The 19354-nt window shown below is 42.8% G+C and overlaps 1 protein-coding gene across 5 annotated transcripts in view; it reads left to right on the top strand.

Annotated features, from left to right (window-relative positions):
- The window catches only part of SSH2 (slingshot protein phosphatase 2), a 95941-nt gene that overhangs the window by 54911 nt on the left and 21676 nt on the right, over positions 1 to 19354 (top strand). For 4 of the 5 annotated variants that reach the window (XM_053457033.1, XM_053457032.1, XM_053457030.1 and 1 more), the window contains one exon: positions 18573 to 18676. In XM_053457033.1, the coding sequence (XP_053313008.1) occupies positions 18573 to 18676 (104 nt within the window). Of the gene's footprint in view, positions 1 to 6181; positions 6625 to 18572; positions 18677 to 19354 lie in introns of those variants that run through there. The other variant, XM_053457031.1, reaches the window with a different exon arrangement.

Genomic DNA, 19354 nt, shown 5'->3' with positions numbered 1-19354 from the left:
CTGAGTTTCTCTGGTTATTATGGATCGGTATTGAGGTTCCTTTAATTCCTTAAACAAACTAATATTCTAAGCAGAAGAACACCAGGTACAGAGGGTAGCTACATTTTAATTTGACTGCACCTTTTTGTTCTGCTTGTACTATATTTTGTTGCTATAGCACGCTTTTTATAAGGCGTTTAACAATGTTAAGCTTTGTGTTATGTATCCGGTGTTCTTGTTGGGTTGTGCTATCATAAACCTTATCACAGCCTTAAATAAAACGCATAACGTATAACATCCAGTTAAAACCAGTCTTCCTATCCTGTATACCTCTCCCCCTGTTAAAGTCTCATCGGCCTTGTCTTATGTTCATGATAAGTTCTTTAAGTCTATGCCATCCATGTTTAAATAGTGTTTTACTCTCTACCACTTCTGCTGGAAGGCTATTCCACTAATTACCACCTGCTTTACAAGCCAATGAATTGCATTTCACTTTTTTTTTCTTCTTTGCATAATATAATAAACAATATAAATGAACCTAAAAATTCAGTCTATAAACATATTTGGGACCAGGAATTTGGAGTTGCTCGTACTAGTCACCTCTGTAATAAACGGTTACTTTAATCAATTTACCCCGTGGCACCTCTAACCTAAATTAGATAAATTCTCAATACTTGTGATACTGCCCTCCCACAGTGTTACGGTTCCAGAGATGGTCCACTAGAGCAGGTAGCCAAGAACCTTCGCCTGCCACAAACTAAGGACGGATGACTCTTGTGGACATTGTAGTCCACGAACTCCTGATTCCATCCTACTGTCCTACCGTGCCGTCTAAAGGCTCTGTGCCAAGGTGATCAGTACTATTGTGTAAATAAGGATTTTTCAGGAATAAAATGTTCCGGTGTGTCTTCCAGATTTAGGATTGGACCCCCCTATAAACATATGCTAATGTATAAGTGTTAGTGAATAACAATAGTCATCCATGAATTTGTGTTAACATAGATTTGCATTCGCTTTTGCCATCAAAAAAAGCTCATGCATTAAAATAGAGGGGGTGCCAAGATCCCCTGCCTAGGGGCATATGACATGCAAATCAGGTGCTGATTCAAGCGCGCCCCTGAACGACATGCCCCCCTTACTAAGAGTTTACACCTATTATTAATATTTATATCACCATCATATGCCTCAGCGCTGTACAGTGGGTAATCGGGACTTAACAATTAGCGTATAACATAACATTATTTACAAGACTTCTATCTCTACATGTTACTAATATAACACTTAATCTCAGATTTTCATAGGGAAGTTCTTTCATGCAGTGCTGATCCAGTATAGGACAGTGAAAAGATTTAACAAACACCATCTAACATTGATAATAACTTTTTAATATGTAGAGACGTGTTGGTTCAGAAGAATAAGTGGCCCTTGCGACTTAACCATATAATTTATCTTATAGCTTTTCTTCATTGTGAATGGTAGTAATGTGCCAGATTTGCTAAAATATTGTTAAAAATTTTGTTCCCAGGGTGCTTCCAACTTTTTAAAAAAATATATATATTTTCTTTCTTTTAAAAACTTTGTGCTCACCAGTTTTCCAGGAAAAGTCTGCTTTTCTGGGCTCGTGACCAGTGTTACATCATAGTCATACTACTTTACATTCCCGTCTTCCCTGACAAGTGTGCATATAATATGAAGCATTCCTACGGGGCACTGTATAGGTCAGAGGCACGGATACGCATGTATTATATATAATGGTATATAATAGGCTCTTCCGCGATCACCGTCCTGATTAAGAGTCTTAAAAGTTGAAAATTAATATTGATATCTGACCCACATTATGTAACGAGTGTGGCATTTTTGGAAGCCCTGTGTTATTGTAACTGGAAGAACGCTCATGCTAACAGTTTAAGGACAAACAGCTGTTCCAGTTCCATTCGTATTTTAACAAAGCCCACACAACTGGCTGTTCCACTTTGTGTAACTTTGGCAATATATAAATAGGAAAATTACCCACTAATAATGGGTTTTGCTTTATTAGGGTTTTTGGATAAGTATTATGATGCCTGGGGTCTGTAAGACATTCATGCCTCCCAACTGTCCCGTTTTTCCACTCTATTCCACCTATCAGCAAGATTTGGGATTCGTTCTCTGGTGTCTGGGACAGCGGGGATTACATATTGTGCTACCAGTGCACACTCTACCTGCCAAGCTTGGCTTCCTGATTCTCTGGGGGTAGAAGTTGGGAGGTAGGGGCAAGATACTTAGTCGCTTAGTGGAGACTCACAAGTGTCTCGTCCCTACATTTTTGATTTGGTTCCCTGATGGCAATCTAGTATAGCTGTATGGAGCCCCCACAGCCCCATATTCCTACCTCGAAAGCTGATGCATGTTTTTCAAGATATGGGCAGGGGAATCTGTGCTGAGGGTTAGCATGATGGACTGTGATGGGATGGGTACCTGTGCTAAAGCTGATTCCAGACTCCAAAATGGCAGGCCTGTTTGGGGACAAGTGGCTCTTACGTTTCCTATTAGGTAGCCCCATGTTATCCACGTGTATAGTGTGTCCTGCTCGGGCATGCCTCGCACCCCGCTGGATGACCACTCTCGGGCCATCCTTTGCAGACAGCATCCAAATACAAGTGTGAAAGAGTACTGGAATCTCTCTTGCATGTCCATCCTTTTCTCATAGCGATTGCACGAGGGTTGCCGTTGGGGAAAAAAATCTTCCGGACTGTCTTAAAGAGTAATTATCAAAAGAAACTGCAAATACACCGTTATTTTATGGTGCATTGAAGACGTTTCTCTGGGAAGTTGATCTGGGGAGGGTCAGCTATTTGGGAGAGTCCGGCCTGGGGTCATGTGCTAAACATGCGCTGGCAGAAACCACATAACACACGGATATTTTAACGCAAAGCGAAATAGGATTTGTTTTGAACCTTGCAAAAGGCGAGCCTAATGACCCTTTAGCCATCTTTAATTCTAGTGGTTTAATTCTATTTTAGGATGTTTTTATCTTCAGATGGGGGGAATTTAAACGTGCAGGGGATAGGGATGAAGCTATCCTGTCCCTAAATCAGAAAAATGGACAATCTAGAGGGGCCGAACGGTTCTTACACGCCGCAAAATTCTAATACGTTAGTGTTCTAAGTGGTTAATTTCTGGATAAAAATCCAGATTGCCTTAAAACAGCGTCTGTCGTCTGCCTACGGACCGGTGCATTCTGTAAGGGACGTGATACGATGCTGTGCAAATCCAGTATAACTTCCAGATGGTTGTCTTAAGAACAGCGCCTGCCAGCCATCGGCAACGTCACCTTCTAATACCCACAGCGGCTGCTGATTAAAAACATTGAATCGCACTCTGCAGGCAATCGCTTTCTGTACTTCTACCGATTGTTGGCTACACATTTTCACAGGGTGCAAAATGTTTAACCTTTTGAACGCTAGAAGGGTGGGTATTGGCCCTAAACCCACACCGACACATCGACAAAAGCCTTTGGATTGACTGAAAGTTATTCAGCATGGGTTTTTGAGTTTCTTATATTTCAGTGAGGAAGATAGAATGTCTCCAATCTCTGACTTATAGACCTACACAGTTAGATATCCTGAGATGGGATAATTGGTCGATAGAAACAAGATCCTTCTACTCCAACATTCACTAAGCTGAAGCGCTCCCTGCCCCCCGGATGAGCCAGGCTGAGGCATACCCCAGCCCGTTTCTCTGTAGGACGTATGTATGGATCGTGCTAACCTATATTTGAATGCCTTGAGAGTCTCCATCTACACTTGCCAAAGTTGGTGTTCTCCAGCCATTAAAGATGATGTTCCACTTAAAATACTAACTGTGCTCTCCAGCATGTTATTGAACTAAACCTCGGTGAATCTGTCATTTCAGTGTTTCTTCACTTTTTAACCTGTTTAAAAAAAAAAAAAAAAAAAAAACACAGAAACTTTTACTAAGGTTTTTTTTTCTGAATGGAATCCACCAGTGGTTGCTTTTGTGTCACATGACAATTAAACATTCCCTGAAAAATACTGAGGCAATTATTAAGTATTCCTGGGAAGAGTTTGTTTCTAATGCTGCTGTTATACAAGTGTAAAATTCAGCTGAACAGCACCTTTAATCAGTCAGATTCTAAGGGTATTCTGAATTAGCCAAACTAATTTACTTGCTGTGGTTTTGGCACTGATGATCTTACCTTGGCCCCCTATGGTGCTGATTATCTGATTCCTTGGTGGTGGATCTGAGGACCCCCGGACCCCCGCTCCCCAGGCCGGCAGAGACAGAATTGCAGTCTTTGTGTATTGGGACGAGTTTCAGTCTCTTCTACTGTGGAGTCCAATTATCACCTTCTAATTATTTTTAGATACAGTGAAAGTGAATTAGATGCCTTGGTTTGTGTAGATCTGTAACATTTGGTTCCACCGTGTAAAGTCATTTAGTGCGGTAAATGCCCCATACCTCCACTGAATGCATGTTAAAGTACGCCGGCCCATGATCTGAACTTTGCAGAACCCCTCACAGGAGAGAGTTCCCGCATGTGGGGTCTCGGTACACCCTTCTGGCACTCTTGCGTGAGCCGGCGGGTAATGAGTTTATGGCACAGGCACAAATACATAATGGGGGTATTTTTCCAGCATGGTTTGGATTTTGATGAATCCTTCCATTCTTTTTCAAGGGGGACGTCACAAAACTGTAACGGGGGCCAGTCAGCTGCCATAGGCATTGAGGTGGGTGTGATGGCGGAGCCCTGTCTGGGGTTCATTCATTGTAATGAGTCTACAGGAGAGTTGTGTCTCAGCTCCTTGACGTCACGATAAATGAGGAAGGACCATCCCCACCGAGCTTCTGCTGCTGGAACAGCTTGGCAGGGCCTGTATAATGTATAATTATCAGCAAGATTTCCTCAGTCTCCTCACCCATTGAATTATACATTATACAGGGCCTGGTCAGCTGGAGAAACCTGCCATTGTTGGCCCTTCGCAATGAACAATGGAGGAGTCGAAACCACAGCTCGCCCTTTATTAAGTAGACCCCTATGAGACAGGGCAGAGAGCGCCGTTCTCCGGTGATATCGCCTAAACTAGTGTTGTGCCTACTGATTATACATTAATACACGGATGCAGGTGTTTGCGGCTGTGTATGTTTCTGTCCCCTATGGACGGGGTGGACTCCGGTAATGAAGGCGTGCAGCCTGAGGGCCGTATATTGCTGGACAGTGCTCTTTTAGATAAGAAGAACACAGCCCTTCTATCTGCCCCCCTCCCCCTCTCCACAGCAGGCAGTTTATGAAACAATCCAATAGTCTCCTGTAATTAAACAGCCTTTACAGGGATAATAGTACCGGCTTACTAAACTTACTAAAAGGATCTAATCCACTCACCGAACACAGAAACATCAGTAACGTGTTATCACGGAGCCTCCGAATAACCGCCCTGTTACCCGAAAGCAGCCAAACATGGGGGGTTTGGTTCATTTTTCAGAACTTTCCTGTGAGACTGTATGGTTTCTCCAAGATTAGCCACACAAACACGGTGTAACCGTCAAATTTCACCAATATACAAATATATCTATATCCGTTAACGTCTTTCTACCACGTAGACTATTCCATTGGAACATTTACTTCTATCTTTACATTTGAAGTAATTTATACTGACGGTGAGCGGCCTTCTTAAAGATGGCCGGCCCAGGACAATTGGAGACTCCTACTATGAGTGTGATTTTTTTTCTGTGTACTTAAATGTCATTTTGAACAGAACTATCTTTGTTATATTAAATTTAAATAGCATGGGTTTTATTTTTAATTGTTTAAAATTTTTTAAAAGTTTTTGTCCTACTGATAATATGTATCTCAATTTTATTTACTAAGTAGTATCACTGTATGTATCATTTTATAAAAGAAATACTTTTAAATATAACCAAAGCATATGAAGAAAAAAAAATACAATAAATAATTTTAAATGTATAATTGTGGATTTGAAAGGTAGTGGAATGTTTTAACGGTCCCAGTGAACATGTCTAGGCAGCGCTCACAGTCGGCACAGAGAGGGTTAAAGGGGCGGCGCTTTTGAGGAGCACGTTGTTCGGCGGCCCCCGCCTTCGGGCGGCGATAAAGGCAGAAGGAAAGGGGCGGGGCTAGGACACACATGTGGAGTCGCGCATGCGCGGAAGCTGGCAGCTGTTAGTTGGGTTAGCAGGAAGCTCAGTATGTATGGGACCCGGGCTCCAGCTGGCATGGGGTGTTAGGGGCTTTGCTCGGGTGTAATAAAGTCCTCCGTAAGGCACACCTTTAAGCACACGGCTACCTCAAGGAGCTACATTACAAGTCATTGCACTGACCTACAGGAGGTGGCAGACAGACAGACAGACACCCGGGACTGCTTTGATTGACACAGAGCCCTTTAACTCGCGAACCCCCGTTTTCACTCGGATAAGTGGAGCAGGTTAAGGCTCATGGAGTGATCGGATGTGCCGGTGCGGTGAGTGCACTGCGGGCAGCGCTAGTGGCCGGGTCCCGATGACACTGAGCACTTCTGCCGGGGACAGCAAGGCAGGAAGCGGTGAATTCTGCGCGTGTTGCGGCGTGAAAATGATACCTCACTTTTCGGAGAATGCTGTAATATCTCAAAACACCATCAACCAGCTGTGAGTATCAAACCGTGTGTTCTTACGGCTCATGATGAGCTCGCCAACTTCCCGGGCTTCACGGGGTTAACGCGACTGATTAATCCCTCAGCCGCAGACATGCTACTCGTGTGCGCAAGATTTGCTCGCATCGGAGCTGCAGGGACCCTTTAGGGTCTTTTAAAAAACTGATGGCTTCTAACTCCCATCAGCCCGAGTCATTTAACTGACTGATGGATCGGGGAAAGTCTGTGGGCATGTGACCCCGCTGGGCGCAGTATAGCGCTTTACATGCCCTTAAGGGTTATTCGATAATCTTCACTTAATGGGCTATTGCCCCATCCTCTCTCTAAGCATAGAACACAATGCCTTCTCTGCTGGAGGGCTGCTCCTTTGTGCCACTTCAGGGACTCTTGCCATAGGCAGTGTTAATGCACAGCTTTACTCAATGGATCTGCTTGTTCCATCCTTTTACAACAAAACAGGCTGAGAAGCGCTGTAACAAGCAATGTGACATTCATTATGCCAGGAGTCTGTGTATATGTGTCTGTGTATATATATAATATATATGTGTGTATATATCTATATAAGGGTTATTGCATTTTAGTGTACATGCTTCTGAAGTCCTGGCGGCTGTCTCTTTTGTTGTTGAGTAGTTTATTGGCTGTTTTGTTCCAGCCTGGGGTTCTTCTTCTCAGTGCAGCGAGTGTTCTTGCGATGTTCTGCGAGCCGCACTGAAGTTCTGAGAACTCTTCCAGGCAGTTTTCGGAAGTTCGGGAGCGCGTTAACTCCTTTGTGGCCTGATCAGTGTGTCGCTGGCCCCTCTGGCATGGGAAGGATATCTGAGACTTCTGTGTACTGTTTTTTTTTTGTTCCTCTCATTTTTTGTGTCTGTGTTATACCACAGCTGGTATCTTTTGCTCAGATGGACTGTATTAACCCATTCAGTGCCAGAAACACTGCAATGCTTTCCGGTGAGTGGGGCATCTGATTACATGAAGCAGTGGGTATCCTTATAGCAGCTGTAAAAATGGAGTTTAGTCCTTCTAAAGCTATAAGCAGGGATACATTGATGCCGTTTGTACCGTAGAGTGGGTGAATGGGTAATTTAAGGACTACAACTCCCATCATGCTTGTTAGTCATAACTGAATCTGGGGAACATTTTGTAGCGTGAGGTCACTCTGCCTGCGGCAGATGAGCAGTGTTATACCCCGAGGCGGGCAGCGTGTGAAATCTGCTTTATTTATTATTTGGATAGTTTTGGAGGTATGTTATTTGGGGTGAATTTTCGTTTCTTTGTTTGAATAATTCCAGATCGTGTTAGTTTTCTATTTCTGATCCAGAGATGTGTGAGCCTCCTGTTTCCTGTACAGCCCTTTGTTTGCAGTTTGGTGTCACCCGCGTTATCTGATGTCATTCCCAGTGACCTGACCTGTTCCCGGGGCATTAGTGACATTGCTGAGGCACAGAGAAGCCGGCAGCACAGGCGGCCTAACATCCCGGCAGCCGTCCTTATCTGTCCCCAGCTTCCTGTTTATGTGGAGCCCGGCAGGGGTTTCTTTTCTTTCTACCTAACTGAGAATTTTGTTACACCAGACTTCCTCCTTCCTGCACATGGGGACAGTGTGTGTGTGTGTGTATATAATATAGTGTGTGTATGTTGTGTGTGTATATAATATAATGTGTGTTTATACATAAAGCAGTAGTATCTTGTTGATGTTCCTTCTTCGTTCCCAGCAGACAGGTAAAGCTGACCTTGCTTTTCTCGCGTTTAATCACGTCCGTGGGATTGAGGTGGCGTTATGTATACTCACTGCCTGAAAGAAGTGTATGTGAGGTGCCACAGTACATTTCCTGCTATTATGAGTATATCCAAAGCTGCTGGAAGGCTATTCCATGCGTGTACTGACACCCACAAAACGCTGCTTCTGCTGTAGAATATAGGGATCCCGGCTTTCCTTGACTATCTGGGTTTTTAATGCCCCCCCCCCTTGTCTCAAGTGCAATAGCGGTACATGTGATGCTATTGTTAACTCTTGGTGTGCCGCAAGGAGTTTGCAACAAGTGAGGAATTCATAGCGGGATGCTTAGCGTCTGTTAGATTGAAAGCACAATAAATTATCAAGCACTTTGCAGCCCTGGAGTTTTAGATCCGCTCCCGATTCATAATATCTGGGATTATTCACTTGAGTTTTCACAGGCCGTTTTTTTTTTATTATAATAATAATAATAATATCTCTGTAAGGGAGAGCGTTGTGCCCTTTGCAGTTTGCCAAGGAAGTAAGCAAAGAGTTAATGGTGGCAAGGCGAGGGTGAATTGGATGTGCGGGTGACGTATACACTGACACATCATGTTTTGTGGGTCTGCGAGTCGTTGGCTGGTCTGGCGCTGGAGGAGCGCACTGTTTACATGTGTTTTCTCTGCGCTCCGTTTCTGTTACCTGTATCACGTATCCAGGTAACACCTGCCGGTAATCTTTGTTTTATGTGGGATCGGCTCTGAGGTGTCAAAACTGTAGCATAACTAACAAAAGAATGAGCTGCAAAACGGACACCATCCTGACCCGTGCAGGAAACGGGGGTCTCTGCGTCAGGTGCGATCAGTCGGCATTGTCTAGGAACCGGAAAATCAACGGGGCATCTTCCCTCTATAGAGAATACCCGCTTCTCACGCTCTTCCGTTCATCAAACCTTTCATTACATTGTATAGCAGCGGCGGCAGATTCTGTAGCGCTGGTACTATAGGGGACAGTAAAATGGATAATTTAAATCACAATGGCATTATCACACGCTGGTACAGAAGGAGGACAGGGCTCTGCTCTTATGAGCTTGCAATCTATTGGCTTGTGTAATGCTCTGTCCGTGCTTTCTGTTGCAACCCGTGGTCAAGCATTTTCACAAGGACGTCATTCCAAAACTTTATGAAGGACAAAAAAGTCAGTGACGCCTACTGATCATGACCGTATCATCAGTGCAAGAACCAATGACCGTTACATACAAATCACTGAGTATTGGGGTATGAATGGGAAACGTTATCTCTTTAACTGGTTCAGATCATTTCTCTAATGGCTTTTGAGTAACCACATATGTCTTCAATCGGAGTGTCACCGGCTCCGGCGGGGTGAGGTGAAAGGAGGATTTCAGAAGAGGAAACAATTTGATATGCAAAGCAGTCACACAGAAAGCTGTACATGATGGTTTCCCTTTAAAGGGTTAATGATACCGTGCCTGTTCACAGGTGGTCAGTTTGATATACCTGTGTTCATAATATCAAAATCTTTCCGTCAGTAGAACGGGTGTTCATAAACTTAGAAATATGCTGCGTTCCACTAACCGATTTCTGTTTAAATGACAAACGACCTAGCTGGTAACGTGAACATCAGACGTCACGCGTAGCTCCTTTAAAACCATTTTTATTTCAGTATTCCTATATATAATCGCATTTTAAGTTGTTTTTTGTGTATGCAAACTTTCACCTTGCTATAGCAGACCTTGTTAAGCTAAAGGGAAACAGTTACCATCGCAGCTTTTATCATAATTCTGAAACTTCCTCCACACCCCACCAGTACAAAAAGCTATGTGAACCAACCCGCGTGTTAGCAGTATGGCAGAAATAATGTAACGGGAAGGAATAATGAAGGTCCCATTGTAGAATATTCTAATTACATGTTACAGGTTTGTTTCCTGGATAGAATTGTCAGATTCGGACCACAGGTTGTTTGAGATATATGGGGTTTTGTTTATTTAAGAGAGTCATCCATCGGAGTGAGTGCACAAAATAAGCAGATACTGAAAATTTAGCAGGCAAAGTGCAATAGAACCAATTAGCGGGTTACTGAAGAGCCACATCAAAGACGTGTTTAGTGGTTGCTGTAGGAAAGAGGATGTTGTGAGGTCGTAAAAACATATAGTGACTGTTACTGGCATCTCCACGCAGCCTGTTTGACTTGGGTTCCTTCTGAAAGCAAACAAGTTGGTTTTTCATGTGAAAGGCATTACCTCGAGTGCGAGTTCTAGGCGGCTCTTAGTCACCCCGGTCTCCGCTCGGGCCTGGTGTTTACACTTTGAGTTGTCATGAGGGACACGTAAGTTGTTGGCACACAGCTAAAGTAAACAAAACTGTCTGTCCGTTCCCTTGCACTTGACATCTATTGAGATGCTATTAGCCTGGTCATCTCCCGTGTCCTGAGCGCTTACAGAGACCTGTTGACTTAAGGTCTGGTCTAAGGACGTTTCACTTGTAACCCCCAGCCCTGCGGTCTCCCGGATGTCTTCTGTTACCATGCAATATGGAAAGTGATTGCAGTTATGTGTTGGTCATCCTTTGTAAGCAACACACACCAAACATACTGACGTTATTTCATGGTGGATAAGAAATCAATAGCTTTCTGAACCGTTTCCAGTGATTATGTGACCGTCGTAATTAAGGTTCTTTGTTAACAGACCTGTGTGTAGTCCCTTCTTCCATCTAGTAGTTCAGGCTGGAAGATGGAGACGTTTAGAGGCTAATTCCATAATTTACATGTCATGACCCTACCTTGGAACCGTCTCTCAGGGAGTAAAAGGAAGTTCTGGAGAACATAGGATGTAGAAGACTCCCTAATACTCCGCCATGATGTGATGATATCTGAGCATCCCGACTGGTGCGTCTCACTGTGATTTCACAGAAGAGCCTCCTGCATGAATAGAGATGATTTAATCCAACCTTTTGTAACGTTCTGATTAGCGATCATTTCTATAAGAAAGACGTTTCCGCCATTAGCAATCCACTACGCTGCTTTGGGGCGAACTGCTAAAGGGTCAGTTCATCTGCAAGGTTCTCAGGTAGGGCTTTGGTGTGTAGATTAAATAACAGGGTCAGCATTTAATTGTGGATTTATGTCAGATCCCTTTAAAGTTTTTCTCTTCTCCTTTTCTTAAAAATGTGACCCTGGCCACGCAGGCTGGGCCGTATGGACTTAATTGAAATCTGTCATCCCCCAAGGTCGCCAGAGGTCCCCTCGCAGTGTTATTAAGTAGTTACTATTAAAGAGAAAAAGTGAACCTTAAAATTACATTCTATTTATTTCCCCGCATGGGGTAACTTGGAAATTGTGTTGGCACCAGTAAAGTACTATTACAGTGTAAGCAGGCATGGCTAATACTGTCTTTAAACTTCATTTAACAAAAAAAGCTATTTTTAGTACCCATCACCTTTCTGCCACTGTATGGGGTTGGCGTGTTAATATCTTGGGACTGGATCTTATCATATAGGGGAGAACCTACAGGATTCATAAGAAAAGTTTTGGAAAGTTCCTTTGTCTTAAATCCTAGTTGTCATTTACTTTTGTATATCTGGAAGCTGCTGATTCAGTAGGCTGCTTGCGGTGTAGCACTTGGTCTCATGGTCAATAAGCCGGTTGATATACTCAGAAGTCCGAGTGGGCACTGTACAAAGCACAATGGCTTGTGGGTGTTTTTCCACTCACACTTGCTCACAAACTGCCCTTTCTAGCTTGGGTTGTCCAACACTCCAACCCACGTTTCAGATTCCACTTGAAGACCCGTCCGTCGCTGTGAACTGTGGAGACTCTTTAGTGTCTGAACAATGCCTTTTTGTTTCTTTTGGGAAAGAAAAAAATCTTTATTGTCTTGTACGTTGTGAAGAGATACAGTGGAGTTTGGTGTAATTGAACACATTGACAATGTTCTTATGTCTTCTCACCACATTATGTATTCATTCTTGACTGTGTTAGAACTTTGTCGATGTTTAGAATCTTCATTTAGTGAAAATCTTCCCAGTTCAGCCTGCCTCCTGAGCGCGGTTCAGCCTGCCTCCTGAGCGCGGTTCACCCGCTTGCTATTTAGCTACTGAAAGGGCACGGAACCAGTTGACTCCCTTGTGGTTTTATGGATGTCTGAGTTTGAGAGCTTGCTCTTTCCAGCGGCCCTGATCCGTAGCGTTGTATGGTAAGTGGAATGACATTTCGCTCAGGATCTCCAGGTTTACTCCTGTCCATGCCCAGGCACACATTTAAGTCATGGTTTAAATACAATAACATTTCCCGTGGCAGGCTTGTAGTGTTTACCCCAGCGAGTTTGGCCATTGCTTTATTTTCTTCATGTTCCCGGTTTCTCTGGGTCACTTTGGTGTGTAAGCTCATCTGTTGCCTGAGGTATAAAGTGTTTTTTTTTCTGCTGTGAAATTTGCTGAAGTAGGGTTAGGAGACGTGAAAGCCTCCAGCTGTTAGACTTCTCCTGCAAGTGTCTGTTTTCAGCCTGTTTCCAGCTATTGTTCCTGCATGTGAACAGTGTAATAATGGGGACTCAGCAGGTTGGTGACTAAGGGATGACATTTGTTTTTTCCAGCTAGGCTTTCCTCGTCCGGGTCTGTACCGGCTGCAGGGACTGCTTTGTGTCTCCTGTAGCCGATTAACATCTGTGCATTTTATTCCGCATCATGTGTCAGTTGCCTCTTTAGACCATCATTCCCGAGGAGACCATTGTTCAGATAGGTGTTGTGTTTTAAGGGTTAACCTCGTCAATCAGTAAGCTCAGTGCACCGTGATAAATGTGACTTGTTGCCTGTTAGCAGATTATTTTTGCGTCATACAGGATACACAGCTGTAGACATTTTAACGCCATGAAATCTGGGTGTTTATGGATTATCGGAAAGTTATAGGGCTTAACCCTTTGAGTCCTGGTGAAGCAGGCCAGCACGCATGATACAGAAACATGGCACGTTGAAAGAAACGTCTCAGCGGTACGCCCTGCTAGGCAGGGGCGGACAAATATATTTAGAAATTGGATACAACTGTAGAAATAGATATAAAATGGCACAAAGTTGGCCGCAAGCAATGAAATATTAGGAGCCTCGGCTATGCGGCGTTTGGGTTTCTCCCAGCCTGTTATCACAATTCTTTTTTTAATTTCATATTTCATCATCTTTAAAAATAGTTTTTCCCTCTTTTGTTATACCTTAATGTTAAGCAGTCCATAATTCATTCAGTATGGAACGCTCTCATGTCATTCTGATTTATTTGTATATAATAATAGATCAAGTCCCCTTGGTCTTAATGATTTCTAAACCGGGAAGCCCTTTACACATTCTTCTTCTTTTTTTGTCCTTTATCGCATGATCCCTCGGTGAGGATTTGAACCCTACTGTCAGCACAGTTGGAAGTTACGGCACACGTCCTGTCCGGATTCGCTTTGCGCATGAGCCTCCGGTGCTTTACATATTTACAGGCGTGCAAAGCTATAGGAAAAAGGCAATGCTCGCAAACAGCAGAAAGTTCCTGTGCTAGCTACATGAAATGGAAAATAAATATGATTAATTTGCTGTATGTATACGTGTAAGAAATGGGCTCAAGTGTTACGGTACCCCTTTAAAAGATATATATATATATATATATATATATATATATATATGCTTTTTTAATTTCATTTTTTTTTCAATTGCTGTGGACGGTATTACCGACCTCTGTGCATTCTTTAACCTCCTTTAGGTGTCAGGGCTCGGCGGTGGTGGTGGAAAAAGTTTAGTTATATTACTGTAAGGGCTATAAAAAGACTGTGATTGATAGTATATGAGAAGTATATTGGCGTGCCCGCCGTCTTAGGACTTGTACAGTATTAGTCTTGCCCCGTGGAGCCGTGAAGACAGCCCACCGCCTAATTCAGACAAAGTCAATGGGGCCAGATTCCTTTTTCATCAGGGACGTTCTGGACATACCATGGCTAAGTTTAGCCTCCTTAGACTCGACTAATATGGAAGAGGACAGTATATGGATCTAAGCCATTCACAGCTATGCAGAGTACAGTAGACATTCGGTCTCTTGTCCCCCCAAGAGCTTCACACGCTGTCCTGGGTTTCCTGTAAAATACATTAATAAAAAAGATTGAAATGCAAATATTGAGATGAACATTTTTACCCAACTACCCCCCCCGGCAATCTATTTTTAATGCATTTAGTGAAGCTAAGGGTTATTTTATGTTTTATGTCACGCCATTAAGTAGAATAAATGATGATCCATTTAGCTTTTCTTATTTTTTTTTATCATACTTGTTCGCTGTTAGAAATGTTGAACAAGCAGTGTTAGTCCGCAAGAAAGAAACGAGTTTCTGCCCAGAACAATAGCGATATCTTTTTCTAATACTTTAGTCCAGTTTGCCTGCCGTGTGACCTTGAAGAAACTTTTATCTAATAACAATGTCTTGGACGCGGTACAGGAATGTGATTCGGTTAAACTAGGGACCGCGGTGGCATCTGTTCGTTTTAAATGGGCTTGTGAGCTCACGGTATCATTTATCTAAACATTGATCCATATACATCATGCCAGCGTAATTTATAGATAACTTGTAGATTTCTAAGATTTTGGGATTTTTGCATGTCAATCAAAGTGTCAAATTCTAAGAAAATGGGGGCATTATATAGTATAAATATTGTGCTGAATTTCATCTGATATCGTCTGGGCGTTTAAAATATGTAGTGGTGTTTTTAAACCCCTAAAGGGTTAACGTACAGATGAACTTTCTTTGTAAGCGCAGCTCTCGCTCGCATGCTGAGGTCTTTGGCTCACAGATGTTTCGGTTTTTTTTTAGTATTCTGTACAGTGTACGTTCCCACGCTTGGGTTTTTGAAAGATGTTTCATAATCTTTGCACAATAGACTGTCCCCTCTTCTCCTTCACCCGCTCCACTCTTTGCTTTTCATCATCCTTGATGTCATCTTTTGGTCGCACCAGACCTTTTGAGGCTGGAGACGCGTTGCGCAAAGCATTATTATATAGGATTGCGTTAGTGACCGCAACCTCAACACTAGTAAAAGAACATGTATATACATACACATTTCTAATTAACCCTTTGCAGACCTTGATGATCGTGTACTAGCGGAACAGATCTAGCACAGCAGGGTCTAGATTACACTGTCCAGAAATCCTTTAACACCACAGGAAGAACCCAGACTCCAGGCCTCGGAAGCAGAAAAATATATACTATTCTGTAACATTGTGTGAACCCTTAGAGAGGAAGCAGGCCGATGACCTGCTTATCATCATTTCTGCGGAATAAAAGGCATTCGAACAATTCTGCTCCCGGCTTACGGAGGAGCATCTTGTGTAAGTGTCCGGTTTGACCACAAGTTAAGATTTGGAAGTATTGTCCTTGTAGACACCTGCATGATTACCTAGATTGCAAAACACAGATTTGATCCAATTGGTGTTTACTGCAAAATGTTTTATGCCGTGAAACGGTTTCTTAAAAGGCTTGGGGGAGCCTGGACGGTTTTCCCAATCTCTGCTTCTCTGCTGTTTTTGTCCTTCTTCTGCAGGGCAACAAGTAGTGGGCCAGAAGTGTTTTTTAATGAAGATGTTGGCCCGATATATCTGCGCGCTGTGCTATGCGCTAAGCTTTGGCTTGGTTCTGTGGAAAGCGAGCTCCCAGGTGCCTGCACCGCGCCACTGCACATCGCTTCCTCTGCAGCTGCACCAATCCGATGCCCGTCTCGGAGGCAATCAGATATGGGAACCCTTTCATGTTGTGTTTTTTTTTTTTAAGTAATAATGTAATCGGTTTCCTTTTTCTTCGGAACAGTGTAACGGAAATGCATCATTTCTGGGCCCTTGCCTGTTGTGTTGTGGGTTGAACTCCAGGTTATGGAAACGCAAGGTGCAGGTGTGGGTTTTAAAATAAGGAAGTGGCTACGAAAATTAAACTCTTTCTCTTGCTAAATTAACAAACGCAATCAGAGTATTAACTGTTAGGGCCTTGTACATGATATGAAATCAACATATAATTAAAGCAGGAGCATTAATACTTTTCGTGCCTGGATTCTAATCTATATTGTGCCCCCCCTTAAAGGAACACTCTAGCGATCGTATGCATGTTAAAGTATATGCTAGCTGAATGGATCCTTTAAATGTTTACCGTGTGCAAATGCATGGAGGGGATTCTGCAGAATTTCTCTATGCATTTACCCCGTTCCCCAACCCCAGCTATTTTCTGAGCAGGAGGGCACGTGTTTGGCACGTGATCCAGTTGGCTCCATCACTGGCTCGGTGAATGCTTTGGGTTGGGGGGGGCTGTTTAGATGTGGGTAAGACCTCCTGATGATTTCAGTGGGATTGCTTTCTTGCCTCTGACTGGCTGATTTAAGTAGCCAATCGGTCGCAAGAATCGCTGGACCACAGACGTGAGCAGGGCAGCTGCATGGCTGCGTTTTCATTTTTTACTATGCATTCTTTAGTGGGGCTGTCGGCGACTCTTAAATTTAGTGTATATAATGAAACAAAATAGTTTTTTTTAAGCTGACTCTCTGAGATTTCTTTATCCTGAATAACCAGCTGTTTTTCTTCCCAATGATACATGAATAAAGCCTTTTTGCAGTAGTGTGCGATGTGGCTGACACCTGCCGCGTTTATCTGCTGGTGTCTGAAATGAATTGGGCTCTGAGATTGATTCTGCGTGATTAGCGATGAAGGAGAGCTGCTGCTTGTTGTTGCTGTGAATCACCAGGCAGCTGCGATCCGTTCGCTGCAGCGGTTCATGTCCAGGACTCCCTGACTAACTCCACGGCCTGGGAAAGATTGTATTTGCCGTGTTTTTCTTTGTGGTTAGAGGAGCCGGTATCTCGCATTACAAGAGTCCTCGTATTTTGTGGCTACTTAATTTTGTTTTGGTTGCGGTGAAAAAGATTTTATATTCCTGAATGAAAAACTGCTGTTCTGTTCATGTTACTATTTAGCTTTGTGTTGAGGTGCATCTCTCTTTCTAAGAGGGTTTTGGGGTAGATAAATGTTAGAACAAGAGGTCATAATCCACAACTAGAGTGTGAGATGGTGGTAGATAAATGGAACAGTCACCCATCAGAAGTTCTAGAGGTTAATACAGGGGATCTAGGACAAGACCAAGGACTGGTTTGGGTCTCTACAGACTAAATGGGCTGTTGAATTCTGTGTTTAAGCATGCGGACTGGGACGCTTGGCTTCTTATGCTAGTCATTGTTTCAAGGAAAATGTGAAAAGGGGCATTTCAAGAGTGGGGGTGGTTCGTAGAAGATGCTGGGATATCGTGGGTCAGTGGATTTGTTCTAATGCATGTTTGAGAAAATATTTTTATCTTTAGTTTACTTCTCAGATTTCTTTGTGGTTTTATAGTGAAAGATTGTGACTTCGTGGAACTGGGAAAGGTTTGCCGTGATGTTTTATCATAATAAATAAAAGCTGAGACACACGAAATACCGCTCAGTAATTGCTCTGTAACTCTGATGCCCCGAGCACTGGGAGAGCCCGATGTCGTAGGAGGATTGTCACTTGAATTACGTATGATAAACAAAGCCCGTCAGGTTAATGTTTAAAAGTTCTTCCCAATAACACCTGTGAGTTACGGCGATCACTTGTTTACCTCACCTGTTGAGGTTCAATCTTTAAGTTTCTATTTTTAGAAGTTGGTGGCCCTTTTTATTTTTTTTTAATATATATATATATATATATATATATATATTATAATCTTGGTTAAATCGCTCATTTTTCTGGAAGAGCAATATTAGTAAAGCAAACACAGTTGGCTTCATTCATGCCTTAAAAAGAAACACAAAACCATCCCTTCAGCCAACGACGTATTCCTCTTGTCCTTTACATGCGATGGTTGAAATGTAAGTTATTTTCTAAACTAGAAAAGGCTACACGATTCCTCAATACTCCACACCATTCGCAGGAGTCTGTGCTACAGCCTATATAGGCCCATACGGGCCGTGCTGTAGGAGTCGCTAATCCAAATGGCAGATCCTCCTAGGCTTGTTGTGTAAACACGAGAGTAGGGCTGCAACTAACGATTATTTTAATAATCGATTAATCGGCCGATTATTTTTTCGATTAATCGATTAATCGGATAAAAAAAATATTTAATAAAAAACCATGACTCATTTATTTGTGACATAATTGGTTAATGTTAATTATTGTTAATCATCAATTATGTCTTTTTTGAACAGCATCAGTGAAAGTTTCCTGACGGTAAAAGGCGCAGCACTCTTCCTCCCGCGTGGAAATGGATCGTCTACCCCAAGAATCAGCCATAGACGCAACAAACATGCAGGTGAGTGCTCTTTGTAGTCTTTGACAGCTGAAGTATTGCATTCAGTAAATAATTAATTCAAATAACTTATCTGCCTGAACAATACAGGCACGGTGACGCTAGTCATAACCCAGTAAGAGAGAACACACGCTGGCTGTAAATAGTGTCTTATCACATTTACATCCTAGACGCTCTGTCTAGTCTCAGATCTCCCATTCCTGTAGAATATCAAGAGCACAGAGATTAACGATCTTCTACCAACCTCTGTCAGCTCAGCAAAACCAAACCTCAGAACGGCAGATGTTGGCTGTGCCGGGTAGAATGCTCTATGGGGGATTGGTAACATGTTAACCCATTTAATTTGAATGCTTATAAATACTGCACTAAGGTCCGACATTGTGAAACTTCTGCCCATAAGAATTGCTCGTACTGTACCTGATTTAATACAAAGTTCTATTCCCGATACTTTTACTTTTGCCCCATTGATTTAGTGTGATGTTTAACATGCCACGGTTTAATTTACCAATCCTTGGCCAAATGAAGGATGGTTTTTAATACACGTTTCAGCAAGCCCAGGGCTTGTACACTGTCCTAAACATGACTAATGTAAGACTAGTGATAAAAGAAATGCCTGATGATCTCAGGACGGTGTTAACTTTTGCTGAACCCAACAGAGCTTAATCTGAACAATAAATTATA

This window comes from Spea bombifrons, chromosome 2 (genome assembly GCF_027358695.1).
Source record: "Spea bombifrons isolate aSpeBom1 chromosome 2, aSpeBom1.2.pri, whole genome shotgun sequence".
In the NCBI taxonomy this organism is placed as follows: domain Eukaryota; kingdom Metazoa; phylum Chordata; class Amphibia; order Anura; family Pelobatidae; genus Spea; species Spea bombifrons.
The sequence above is the reverse complement of the archived record's forward strand: the minus strand, read 5'-3'. Positions and strand labels throughout refer to the sequence as shown.